The 12,724-nt window shown below is 48.5% G+C and overlaps 1 protein-coding gene across 1 annotated transcript in view; it reads left to right on the plus strand.

The window, feature by feature from the left end:
• trpm6 (transient receptor potential cation channel, subfamily M, member 6) overlaps window positions 1-12,724 on the plus strand; it is a 238,131-nt gene that overhangs the window by 150,499 nt on the left and 74,908 nt on the right. Inside the window, exon 26 of the mRNA XM_070867525.1 lies at window positions 2,391-2,523. Within this exon, the coding sequence (XP_070723626.1) occupies window positions 2,391-2,523 (133 nt within the window). The remainder of the gene's footprint in view (window positions 1-2,390; window positions 2,524-12,724) is intronic.

The raw sequence follows: 12,724 nt of genomic DNA on the forward strand, positions 1-12,724 counted from the left end.
TTATGTAACGATAATTTTGTTCTACACAGTCATTTCATGAGCCGTTTCTGTTTCTACAGTATGTTGTAAAGAGCACGGTGGCAATATTTTTTTAGTTTTAAGTGCTGTTCTTTGCATTGGTACATCAGTACAAATCAAGGTTTCTATCCATATATCAGTAGTTGGAGTCTTTCTAATGTTTTACATACAGTATAGCGTGAACAATTGCAGGAGTTATTATGGAGCTTAAAAGCTGCCAGTGTTCTGGTTTGAAGCTAGCATTGTGATTTGTAAATGAGCTCAACCAGTAAGAAGGATCAGTGGTGTAAATTAGCACCATGACACAGTGGGCCTGAAATTCGGGTCGGAGGCTTCCCTCCCGAGAATTTTTTACGAAAGTATCTGGCGGTCCCAGAGGCGCCTGAGATTCTGATGGGAGGCCTTCGCTTCGCGTATTTCGGAGCATGCCACCATCCTTGAGGTTCGCACGTAGAAGCTAGAGTCACGTGTGACTGGACAACCAATCACGGCACAGTATTCTCATTGATAACAATGAGAACTCTGTAGCTCCGAGTTCTTATTGCTATCAATGAGAAAAAACTCCAAAACACATTAAACACAACACAAAAAAATAAAAAAGACACCTCACATATTTAAAATTAATTGAAATTAAAGTTAATTAAATGTTTTAGAAAAAAAATATTTGGGGGATTTTTTTTGTGTTTTAATAGGATTTAAAATAAACTTACCTTGGTGGACAGGGTTTTTAACATAAAAATGTGTATTTCAATTTTATTTTTATATGTTTTAAAATGCTTACGCTGGTAAAAGTAGGCTATGCGCCTGCTTTTACCAGGCACGAGAGTTTTAAAGACATTTGCTGGGCAAAAGTTGGGCAAATAGACCAATATTGCCCGCGCAAATGTTCTGGCTGTGGTGATGCGTTCAACCTGTCAAGGCAAAACTTGACAGATTGGAAAAACCAGTTTCCGGCGCATGCGCATTGCGCGCCAAAAAATGGCTTTTGCAGGGCCTCACTGGGTCCGTACGAATGGCAAGGCCGGAATTTTAGCCCCAGTATATTGGAGCCCTAACAAGCTGCAGCATGGAATGCTGGCTCATTGGTACTTGCCTGCGATCCGTCACATGTTGGAATGGAAAATCGGGCGGGTTGCATAATGGCCGGCTGATCTACAGCCACCATGCCCAAACTGAAGATTACCTCCATTATCTGAGGTGAGGCACTGTGGTGAGGTGCCAGGGAAAGAGCAGGACCATCCTCAGAGAGAGGCTGGCCTGGGGAGGGAAGACAATATCTGGGCCTTGGCTAGAAATACTAAAAGCTGACTTCTTGGCCCGAACTCTTGGGGATCTAATTTAATTTTTTTTTACCTAAGTGCCCCTTTTGTTTTGAGAGCCCAGACCATGATCCCGGTTTGGACCCCTAGGTGGTCCATGCATTTGCCCGTGGGCTTGAATTTATGCCTAGTCTGACCAAGTGCACTTCTACTGACCATACGCTGAGTTCCTTTGAAGGCCTGGGATATGGGGAGTCGTGACATAGGTCTATAAGCGGTGGTCCGTGGTTCTACCTCACAAGGCCATCCTGTTTTTTTCAGTGCAAGGCCGGAACCCAGTTTAGTTTCCAACTGTTCTTGAAAAACCCCACGGGAGTTACATCGGGAGTATACTACAGATTTTTTGGGCCCTTTACTGTAACCAAATTGATTGACATACAAAATATGTAAAACAAAATTGCTACTAAACAGTCGCAGCACCAATGATGTTAGTTTGGTGCCCTCTACTGGACACTGAAGGGTGCTCCATGAATGAATTTTCAGTTATGATGGGTTTGTGAAGAAATCTGTCCTGGATACAACTGGAATCTACTTTTCCCCAGTTAGAGAGTGGTTCATTTTTTGGACACTGGAACAAAGCAGAGTATATGTAAAGCAGCACAATGAAAGTTTAATTCAAAGAGACAGAAGAATCGGCATTTTTGAAGTCATTTAAGGCCATCAATATATTTATGTTCTATCATAAAAGCGAGAGACTTCACTTTCTGTGTAGGTTAATAGCTCATGTTATGTGGGTGAAGAGGTCAATATTAAAGCTACTGCCATAAGTATTTTGGGCACGAGCGGAAAACTGGCAGCAGCAGATCCAATGACTTCAATGGAACGGAGCATCAGGTGGGGCGTGTGTCTGTAGAGCTGTCTGTAGAGCTACATGGTTAAAGGTCTGGGAGCAGGTACCTGCCTGATAACCAGTAATACATAAGATGCATGGCAGCGGAAGACCATGAGAGAAAGGAAATAATAAATTCAATAAAAGAAGAATGACTTGTTTGATGTTGAATATTTAATCAATGTAGTAAATAAATGAAAAAATCACCATTTTGTTTTGAATAGAATTGTATCTGAGTAAGGAGGATTTGAAAAAGCTTCATGACTTTGAAGAACTATGTGTTGAGAAGTACTTTCATGAGAAGAATGAAAATCTTCATTCAAGTGACAATGAAAGAATTAGAGTAACAACTGAAAGGTAAATCTGAATCAGTTTCCTGATTTATGGTATTATTGATAAGTTTTCAGCAAATTAAAGTGAGGAATGAAAGTGCTGGGAACATTTTTCACCCAGTGTCAGTAGCAAGCACTCCCAGGTCGGATATAGTATAGCTAACTGCAGAGTAATGCTCAACTCTGCTCCAAAAATGTGCCTTCCTCCATCTTCAGAATAGCACCCTCTACTGCACCACTATGATACTTCCATTCTTTATTACAATGTCCTTGTGTGACACTGAAATAGGGCAATTTTGGGCTTTGAGCCTGTGCCCAATATAAACTTGATTGAGACTCTGTAAACTCTTTTATTGGCAACAAGAAGAGAACATTTTCATCAATCAGTCTGGGCCAGATTAAACCCTTAGCTCATAGGTGAAAGGGCAGTGTGCTAACCCATTGCAACAACAACAACAGCTTTCATTTATATAGCACCTTTAACCTGATAGAATGTCCCAAGGCATGGTACCCAGTCCACATGTATGAGCTTTAAGCTAACTTGTGGACAAGATTACTGCACAATGTGAGGTGGGAGATTCAAAGAGCGGTCGACCAGCAGAGAGTACAACGAGCGGGAGACCAGCGAGCAGTACAAAGAGTGGGAGACCAGCAGACCAGCGGGCAGTACAAAGAGCGGGAGACCAGCAGACCAACGGGCAGTACAAAGAGCGGGTGACCAGCAGACCAGCGAGCAGTACAAAGAGCGGGAGACCAGCAGACCAACGGGCAGTACAAAGAGCGGGAGACCAGCAGACCAGCGAGGAGTACAAAGAGCGGGTGACCAGCAGACCAGCGAGCAGTACAAAGAGCGGGAGACCAGCAGACCAGCGAGGAGTACAAAGAGCGGGAGACCAGCAGGGAGTACAAAGAGCGGGAGACCAGCAGACCAGCGAGCAGTACAAAGAGCGGGAGACCAGCAGACCAGCGAGCAGTACAAAGAGCGGGAGACCAGCAGGGAGTACAAAGAGCGGGAGACCAGCAGACCAGCGAGGAGTACAAAGAGCGGGTGACCAGCAGACCAGCGAGCAGTAGAAAGAGCGGGAGACCAGCAGACCAGCGAGGAGTACAAAGAGCGGGAGACCAGCAGGGAGTACAAAGAGCGGGAGACCAGCAGACCAGCGAGGAGTACAAAGAGCGGGAGACCAGCAGACCAGCGAGGAGTACAAAGAGCGAGAGACCAGCAGACCAGCGAGGAGTACAAAGAGCGGGAGACCAGCAGACCAGCGAGGAGCACAAAGAGCGGGAGACCAGCAGACCAGCGAGGAGTACAAAGAGCGGGAGACCAGCAGACCAGCGAGGAGTACAAAGAACGGGAGACCAGCAGACCAGCAAGCAGTACAAAGAGCGGGAGACCAGCAGACCAGCGAGGAGTACAAAGAGCGGGAGACCAGCAGACCAGCGAGGAATACAAAGAGCGGGAGACCAGCAGACCAGCAGGGAGTACAAAGAGCGGGAGACCAGCAGACCAGCAGGGAGTACAAAGAGCGGGAGACCAGCAGACAAGCGAGGAGTACAAAGAGCGGGAGACCAGCAGACCAGCGAGGAGTACAAAGAACGGGAGACCAGCAGACCAGCAAGCAGTACAAAGAGCGGGAGACCAGCAGACCAGCGAGGAGTACAAAGAGCGGGAGACCAGCAGACCAGCAGGGAGTACAAAGAGCGGGAGACCAGCAGACCAGCAGGGAGTACAAAGAGCGGGAGACCAGCAGACAAGCGAGGAGTACAAAGAGCGGGAGACCAGCAGACCAGCAGGGAGTACAAAGAGCGGGAGACCAGCAGACCAGCGAGGAGTACAAAGAGCGGGAGACCAGCAGACCAGCGAGCAGTACAAAGAGCGGGAGACCAGCAGGGAGTACAAAGAGCGGGAGACCAGCAGACAAGCGAGGAGTACAAAGAGCGGGAGACCAGCAGACCAGCGAGCAGTACAAAGAGCGGGAGACCAGCAGACCAGCGAGCAGTACAAAGAGCGGGAGACCAGCAGACCAGCAGGGAGTACAAAGAGCGGGAGACCAGCAGACAAGCGAGGAGTACAAAGAGCGGGAGACCAGCAGACCAGCGAGCAGTACAAAGAGCGGGAGACCAGCAGACCAGCGAGCAGTACAAAGAGCGGGAGACCAGCAGACCAGCGAGCAGTACAAAGAGCGGGAGACCAGCAGACCAGCGAGCAGTACAAAGAGCGGGAGACCAGCAGGGAGTACAAAGAGCGGGAGACCAGCAGACCAGCGAGCAGTACAAAGAGCGGGAGACCAGCAGGGAGTACAAAGAGCGGGAGACCAGCAGACCAGCGAGCAGTACAAAGAGCGGGAGACCAGCAGACCAGCGAGGAGTACAAAGAGCGGGAGACCAGCAGACCAGCGAGCAGTACAAAGAGCGGGAGACCAGCAGACCAGCGAGCAGTACAAAGAGCGGGAGACCAGCAGACCAGCGAGCAGTACAAAGAGCGGGAGACCAGCAGACCAGCGAGCAGTACAAAGAGCGGGAGACCAGCAGACCAGCGAGCAGTACAAAGAGCGGGAGACCAGCAGACCAGCGAGCAGTACAAAGAGCGGGAGACCAGCAGACCAGCGAGGAGTACAAAGAGCGGGAGACCAGCAGACCAGCGAGCAGTACAAAGAGCGGGAGACCAGCAGACCAGCGAGGAGTACAAAGAGCGGGAGACCAGCAGACCAGCGAGCAGTACAAAGAGCGGGAGACCAGCAGACCAGCGAGCAGTACAAAGAGCGGGAGACCAGCAGACCAGCGAGCAGTACAAAGAGCGGGAGACCAGCAGACCAGCGAGCAGTACAAAGAGCGGGAGACCAGCAGACCAGCGAGCAGTACAAAGAGCGGGAGACCAGCAGACCAGCGAGCAGTACAAAGAGCGGGAGACCAGCAGACCAGCGAGGAGTACAAAGAGCGGACCCGGAGCAACATGCACAAACCTGAGAAGTAAAAAGAAATCAAAGTGTGATGTCACAGGAAAGCACGTAAGTGATCGGTTGGTCAGTATTTCTCTCTCTTTGTTTCTAAACTTTGGCATTGCTTTAAGTTAAGAGCCGGGATTAAAAACTATACACAGATAATTGATATTTCCTATCTTGAAAACTTATTAAAATAAAATATTTAAGAGATGGCAGGGAGCTGGTGGGACAACCAAGACTGCAGTAAGTGTTGGCGGCTCGAGCATCATCGGCTTGGGGTTGATGAGCTGAAGTCCGAGCTTCAGACACTGCGACACATCAGGGAGGGGGAGAGTTGCTTGGACACTGTGTTCCAGCAGAGAGTCACACCCATTAGGTTAAATAATTCAAATTTGTTCCGTGGTCAGGGACAGGAGGGTGTGACTACGAGTGAGGCAGGTATGGGGACCCAGGATGTAGTGATGGAGGAGCCTCAGCTCTTGCTCTTGTCCAACAGGTTCGAGGTTCTTACTCCCTGTGTGGACGAGGGCAGGGACTGCAGGGACGATGAGCAAACTGACCACAGAACCATGGTACAGGGGGCCATTCAAGTTGGGGGAGTAAAAAGAAATATAGTAGTAGTAGGGGACAATATAGTTAGGGGGATAGATACTGTTCTCTGCAGCCGAGAGCATGAGTCCCAAAGGCTGTGTTGCCTGCCCGGTGCCAGGGTTAGGGACATTTCCTCAGGGCTGGAGAGGAACTTTGACTGGGAGGGGCAACATACAGTTGTCGTGGTCCACGTAGGTACTAATGACATGGGTAGAACAAGGAAAGAGGTTCTGCTGAGGGTGTATAAGCAGCTAAGGGTTAAATTAAAAAGCAGAACCACAAAGGTAATAATCTCTGGATTACTACCTGAGCCACAAGTAAATTTTCATAGGGTAAATAAAATCAGAGAGATGAATGCATGGCTCAAAGATTGGTGTGGGAGAAATGGGTTTCGATTCACGAGGCACTGGCACCAGTACTGGGATAGGAGGAAGTTGTTTCATCGGGATGGGCTTCACTTGAACCAGGCAGTAACTAGTGTCCTGGCGAATCGAATAACTCGGACTGTAGCTAGGGCTTTAAACTAAATAGTGGGGGGAGGGATCAGGTGAGCGGAAATGTAAAAAGTCAAAAAGAAAGGAGAAGGCAATAGTGCACAGTAGTGATAGGGGTAATGATAACCAGAGTGTGACAGGAAGGGACAGAGTGTATAAACATGAGAGTGCATCAGAAAGTGGGTTCAGAGTAGGGAAAAATAGTAAAAAGACAAATGTAAAAGCTCTTTTATCTGAATGCACACAGCATTCGTAACAAGATAGATGAGTTGACGGCACAAATAGAAATAAATGGGTATGATCTGATAGATTGGGGGTAATATATTAGCAAGGATAGAGGATTGGCTAAATAACGGAAAACAGAGATGTTGGGATAAATAGGTCATTTTCAGGTTGGCAAACTGTAACGAGTGGGGTGCCACAGGAATCAGTGCTGGGGCCTCAACGATTTACAATCTATATTAATGACTTGGATGAAGGGACTTGTCATGTATTCAACTGTCATTGTAACCCATGTATAAGCTGACCTAAGTTGTATACCTTGAGAACACTGACCACAGGAGGCAAACTTGTGGGAGACACTCCTAACCTGGACTTTCCGGTGTAAAAGGGGAAGCTCCACCCACCGTCTGTCTCTTGAGGCTTTGGTAATAAAGGTAACTAGTCACAGAGTGATCTTTTCTCAAGTATGGGCCTTGTGTGCATTTATACTGTATAGTAAGCACATATTATTGGCGACGAGAAACTGGGATTTAAACCTGGCGAGCACAGAAGAGAGGTACTGTGTTGGTGATGATTGGGATGACTTTATTGAGAGACTGCAGCAAAGTTTTGTCACTAAGGAATGGTTGGGACAGGATTTGACCGACAAACGCAGGGCTCATCTCCTGACGGTTTGTGGATCCAGAACGTACTCCCTGATGAAGGACCTTCTAGTGCCAGAGAAGCCAGCGGACAAGATGTTCGAAGAGCTCAGTAAATTGATCGGGGAACACCTTAAACCGGCGAGCAGCATGCACATGGCGAGACACCGGTTTTACACGCACCGGCGGCTAGAAGGGCAAAGCGTTCCAGACTTCGTGGCAGACCTCCGGCGACTGGCGAGCCTATGTAAGTTCCCAGATGCATGCAGAGCGGAGATGCTGCGAGACTTTTTTATTGAGGGCATCGGGCACGCTGGGGTTTTCAGGAAACTGATTGAGACCAAAGACTTGACCTTGGAAGCGGCAACTATGATAGCCCAGACAATTATCTCAGGGGAGGAAGAGACCAGAATGATTTATGGCAAAAATCTTGGCTCAAATGCGGCAAATGACCAGGGAGTCAACATTGTTAATGTGGCACACAGTTCTTTAGGCAGACAAGGGCAATCGGACATGTCCCAGCATGCAATCGAACCCAAAGGGGGAATTCAACAGAGACAATGGCTAGCTGAATGGCAATTCATGCCATCGCAATAGACAATGCGGCCAGTAATGGGGCCATCAACACCTGTTAATGGTGCAGTTAAGGACAATTACAGAGACAGTCAGAGACGATTGACTGGTAATGGACCTTTTGTTTCCAACAATGTGGCCTCTAGCTCATGCTGGAGGTGTGGAGGCGTGGAGGCAAACACACAGCCAGAGCTTGCAGGTATCAGCAATATACCTGCAGAAACTACAAAGTCAGCGATCACGTGGCGTGTATGTGCAGGAAGCCTGCAGCCAGGTTGATATACGAGGAGGATGGGCCCGATGTAAGCCCTCTGAGGCCAAATGAATACTGGGGGAAATCGCTGGCAGCTGAAGTTCAGCGAGTTCATGTGGAGCAGATATACAGTTCATATATCAGGACACCACAGATAATAATGGAAGTGCTCCTCAATGGCATCTCAGTATTAATGGAGCTGGACACGGGGGCCAGCCAGTCCCTGATGAGTATCAAACAGTTCGAAAGGTTGTGGGGGCCAAAATTATTGCCGATTGACGCATTGCTACGGACATATACAAAGGAGATCATTCCGGTGCTAGGCACCGCCACGGTAGTCATGACCCACAAAGATTCGGAGAACAAGTTGCCCTCTGGATTGTCCCGGGGGATGGTCCCGCACTGCTGGGGAGGAGTTGGCTGGCTGACATGAACTGGAAATGGGGCGATGTCAATGCAATTTCTTCTGTGGAGCGAATATCATGCTCACTGGTCCTGGACAAATTTGACTCATTATTTCAACCCGGCATCGGCACTTTCATGGGGACCAAGGGAGTGATTCACATAAACCCGGACGCCAGGCCAGTACACCACAAGGCCAGAGCGGTGCCGTACGCGATGCGGGGAAAGATAGAATGCGATTTGGACCGCCTGCTGAGGGAAGGCATCATCTCGCCAGTCGAATTCAGTGACTGGGCAAGCCCGATCGTGCCAGTGCTCAAGGCGGATGGGTCGGTCAGGATATGTGGCGATTACAAGGCCACCATTAATCGGGTGTCACTCCAAGACCAGTACTCGCTACCGAGAGCGGAGGACCTTTTTGTGACGCTATCCAGTGGCAAACTTTTCTCAAAATTGGACCTGACCTCAGCTTACATGACCCAGGAGCTGGCAAGTGAGTCAAAGAAGCTGACCACCATCATGACACACAAGGGGTTGTTTGAGTATAACAGATGCCCGTTCGGGATTCGTTCGGCCGCCGCGATCTTTCAGCGAAATATGGAAAGCCTCAAGTCGATTCCAAGGACGATGGTTTTTCAAGACGACATCCTCAACACGGGTCGCGATACTGAAGAACATCTCCACAACCTGGAGGAGGTGCTACACAGACTGGACCGGTTAGGGCTGCGACTGAAAAAGGCGAAGTGCGTCTTCTTAGCTCCAGAGGTAGAATTCCTGGGGAGGAGGGTAGCAGCAGACGGGATCAGACCTACTGCGTCCAAAACAAAAGCGATTCAGAGAGCACCCAGACCCCATAACACGACGAAGCTGCGTTCGTTCCTGGGGCTCCTAAATTATTTTGGCAACTTTCTTCCCAAATTGAGCACGCTGTTAGAGCCGCTACATGTGCTCCTACGGAAAGATCGCGATTGGCTCTGGGGGGACAGCCAGGAAAGGACTTTTGATAGAGCATGCAATTTGTTATGCTCCAACAAACTTATAGTTATATGACCCGTGTAAGAAACTAGTTTTAACGTGTGATGCGTCGTCCTATGGGGTCGGGTGTGTGTTGCAGCATGTGACTGCCAATGGTCAGTTACAGCCGGTAGCTTATGCCTCCAGAAATCTGTCCCGGCAGAAAGGGGCTACGGGATGGTAGAAAAGGAAGCGCTAGCCTGTGTATATGCAATAAAAAAAATACACCAGTATCTGTTTGGGAGGAAATTTGAGCTGGAGACAGGTCACAAACCCCTAATGTCCCTTTTGGCCGACAACAAGGCCATAAATGCGAATGCATCGGCCCGCATACAGAGGTGGGCACTTACGTTAGCTGGCTATGACTACACAATTCGGCACAGACCGGGCACTGAAAGCTGTGCCGATGCACTCAGCAGGCTACCACTAGCCACCACTGAGGAGGCAGCTGAGCATGATACTGAGATGGTCATGGCTGTTGAAGCTTTCGAAAGCGAAGGCTCATCTGTGACAGCCCATCAGATTAAAGTCTGGACAAATAAAGACCCGCTATAGTCTTTAGTTAAGAAATGTGTCCTGAATGGGGGCTGGGCAGCACATACAGGGCATGCCCTGAGGAGTTTAAACCATTTCATATGCGCAAGGATGAACTCTCGATTCAGGCCGATTGCCTACTGTGGGGAAACCGAGTAGCCTGTGTATATGCAATATGCAGAAGGGCAGAGAGGTGTTTATCAGAGAACTTCACAATGAGCACCCGGGCATTGTCAGGATGAAGGCAATTGCCAAGTCACACGTTTGGTGGCCAGAGATAGATGCAGACCTGGAACTTTGTGTTCGCAGGTGCAACACGTGTGCTCAGCTGGGCAACGCACCCAGGGAAGCCCCCCTTAGCCCCTGGTCCTGGCCCGCCAAGCCATGTTCACGCATCCATGTGGACTACGCAGGTCCTTTCATGGGAATAATGTTTTTGGTTGTAGTAGACGCCTACTCCAAATGGATTGAGTGTGCCATTTTAAATTCAAGCACCTGCTCTGCCACGGTAGAAAGTCTACGGGCAATGTTCGCCGCCCATGGTCTACCAGATGTCTTGGTCAGCGCCAATGGCCCGTGCTTCACAAGCACTGAATTCCAGGACTTCATGGCAGGCAATGGAATCAACCATGTCAGAATGGCACCGTTCAAGCCGGCCTCATACGGCCAGGCGGAATGAGCAGTGCAGATAATCAAACAGCGGGTGCTCAGAATCCAAGGGGGTTCCCTACAAAGCCGCTTATCATGCCTCCTGTTGGCCAATAGATCCCGACCACACTCGCTCACAGGGGTTCCACCCGCAGAGCTGCTAATGAAAAGGACGCTCAAAACCAGGTTATCCCTTATACACCCTACTATGAAAGAAATTGTTGAGAGCAGGCATCAGTCACAATGTGACTACCATGACAGGAATGCGAGGGCGCGATGTATTGGTGTCAATGATCCTGTTTTTGTCCTTAATAACGCTGCAGGGCCCAAATGGCTTGCAGGCACTGTGATTGCCAAAGAGGGGAATAAGGTTTTGGTAGTTAAACTTACTAATGGACAAATCTGCCGCAAACACATGGATCAAACTAAAATGAGGTTCAGCAATCCCAAAGAAGAAGCAGAGGAAGAACATGACGTAGAGTTTACTACACCACAGGTGACCGAACACCGGAACCAAGTGAAGGAGAGCCCAGTCACTGTGTGCAGTCCGGACAGGCCTGAGGCACTGCAAACAGCAGACACTCAGGCCAGCGTCCAATAACTGGAGCCCCAACTCAGGCGCTCTACAAGGGAACGTAAACCACCAGAGAGACTAAACCTGTGATCCCAATAAGACTTTAGGGGGGAGGTGATGTCATGTATTCAACTGTCCATGTAACCCATGTATAAACTGACCTAAGTTGTATACCTTGAGAACACTGATCACAGGGGGCGAACTTGTGGGAGACACTCCTAAACTGGACTTTCTGGTATAAAAGGGGAAGCTCCACCCACCATCTGTCTCTTGAGGCTTTGGTAATAAAGGTAACTGGTCACAGAGTGATCTTTTCTCAAGTATGGGCCTCGTGTGCATTTACATAGAAACATAGAAAATAGGTGCAGGAGTAGACCATTCGGCCCTTCGAGCCTGCACCACCATTCAATAAGATCATGGCTGATCATTCCTTCAGTACCCCGTTCCTGCTTTCTCTCCATACCCCTTGATCCCTTTAGCCGTAAGGGCCATATCTAACTCCCTTTTGAATATATCCAATGAACTGGCATCAACACCTCTCTGTGGCAGGGAATTCCATAGGTTAACAACTCTCTGAGTGAAAAAGTTTCTCCTCATCTCAGTCCTAAATGGCTTACCCCTTATCCTAAGTCTATGTCCCCTGGTTCTGGACTTGCCCAACATCGGGAACATTCTTCCTGCATCTAAACATTCCAGTCCCGTCAGAATTTTTTATGTTTTTATGAGATCCCCTCTCATTCTTCTAAACTCCAGTGAATACAGGCCCAGTCGATCCAGTCTCTCCTCATATGTCAGTCCTGCCACCCCAGGAATCAGTCTGGTGAACCTTCGCTGCACTCCCTCAATAGCAAGAACGTCCTTCCTCAGATTATGAGACCAAAACTGAACACAATATTCCAGGTGGGGCCTCACCAAGGCCCTGTACAACTGCAGTAAAAGTATACTGTATAGTCAGGACATATTAGGACTGAGTATAATGTAGCCAAATTTGCTGATGATACAGAAATAGGTGGGAAAGCAAGTTGTGAGGAGGACACAAAGAATCTGCAAAGGGATATATATCGGCTAAGTGAGTGGACAAAAATTTGGCAGATGGAGTATAACGTGGGAAAATATGAAGTTATCCAATTTGGTTGGAAAAATTTAAAAAGCAAATTATTATTTAAATAGGGAGAGATTACAAAATGCTGAGGTACAGAGGGATCTGGGGTCCTTGTACATGAAACACAAAATAATAGCATGCAGGTAGAGCAAGTAATTATGAAGACAAATGGAATGTTGGCCTTTATTTCAAGGGGGATGGAGTATATAGCAGGGAAGTCCTGCTATAACTGTACA

The sequence above is a fragment of the Pristiophorus japonicus genome, chromosome 1 (genome assembly GCF_044704955.1).
Source record: "Pristiophorus japonicus isolate sPriJap1 chromosome 1, sPriJap1.hap1, whole genome shotgun sequence".
Classification (NCBI taxonomy): domain Eukaryota; kingdom Metazoa; phylum Chordata; class Chondrichthyes; family Pristiophoridae; genus Pristiophorus; species Pristiophorus japonicus.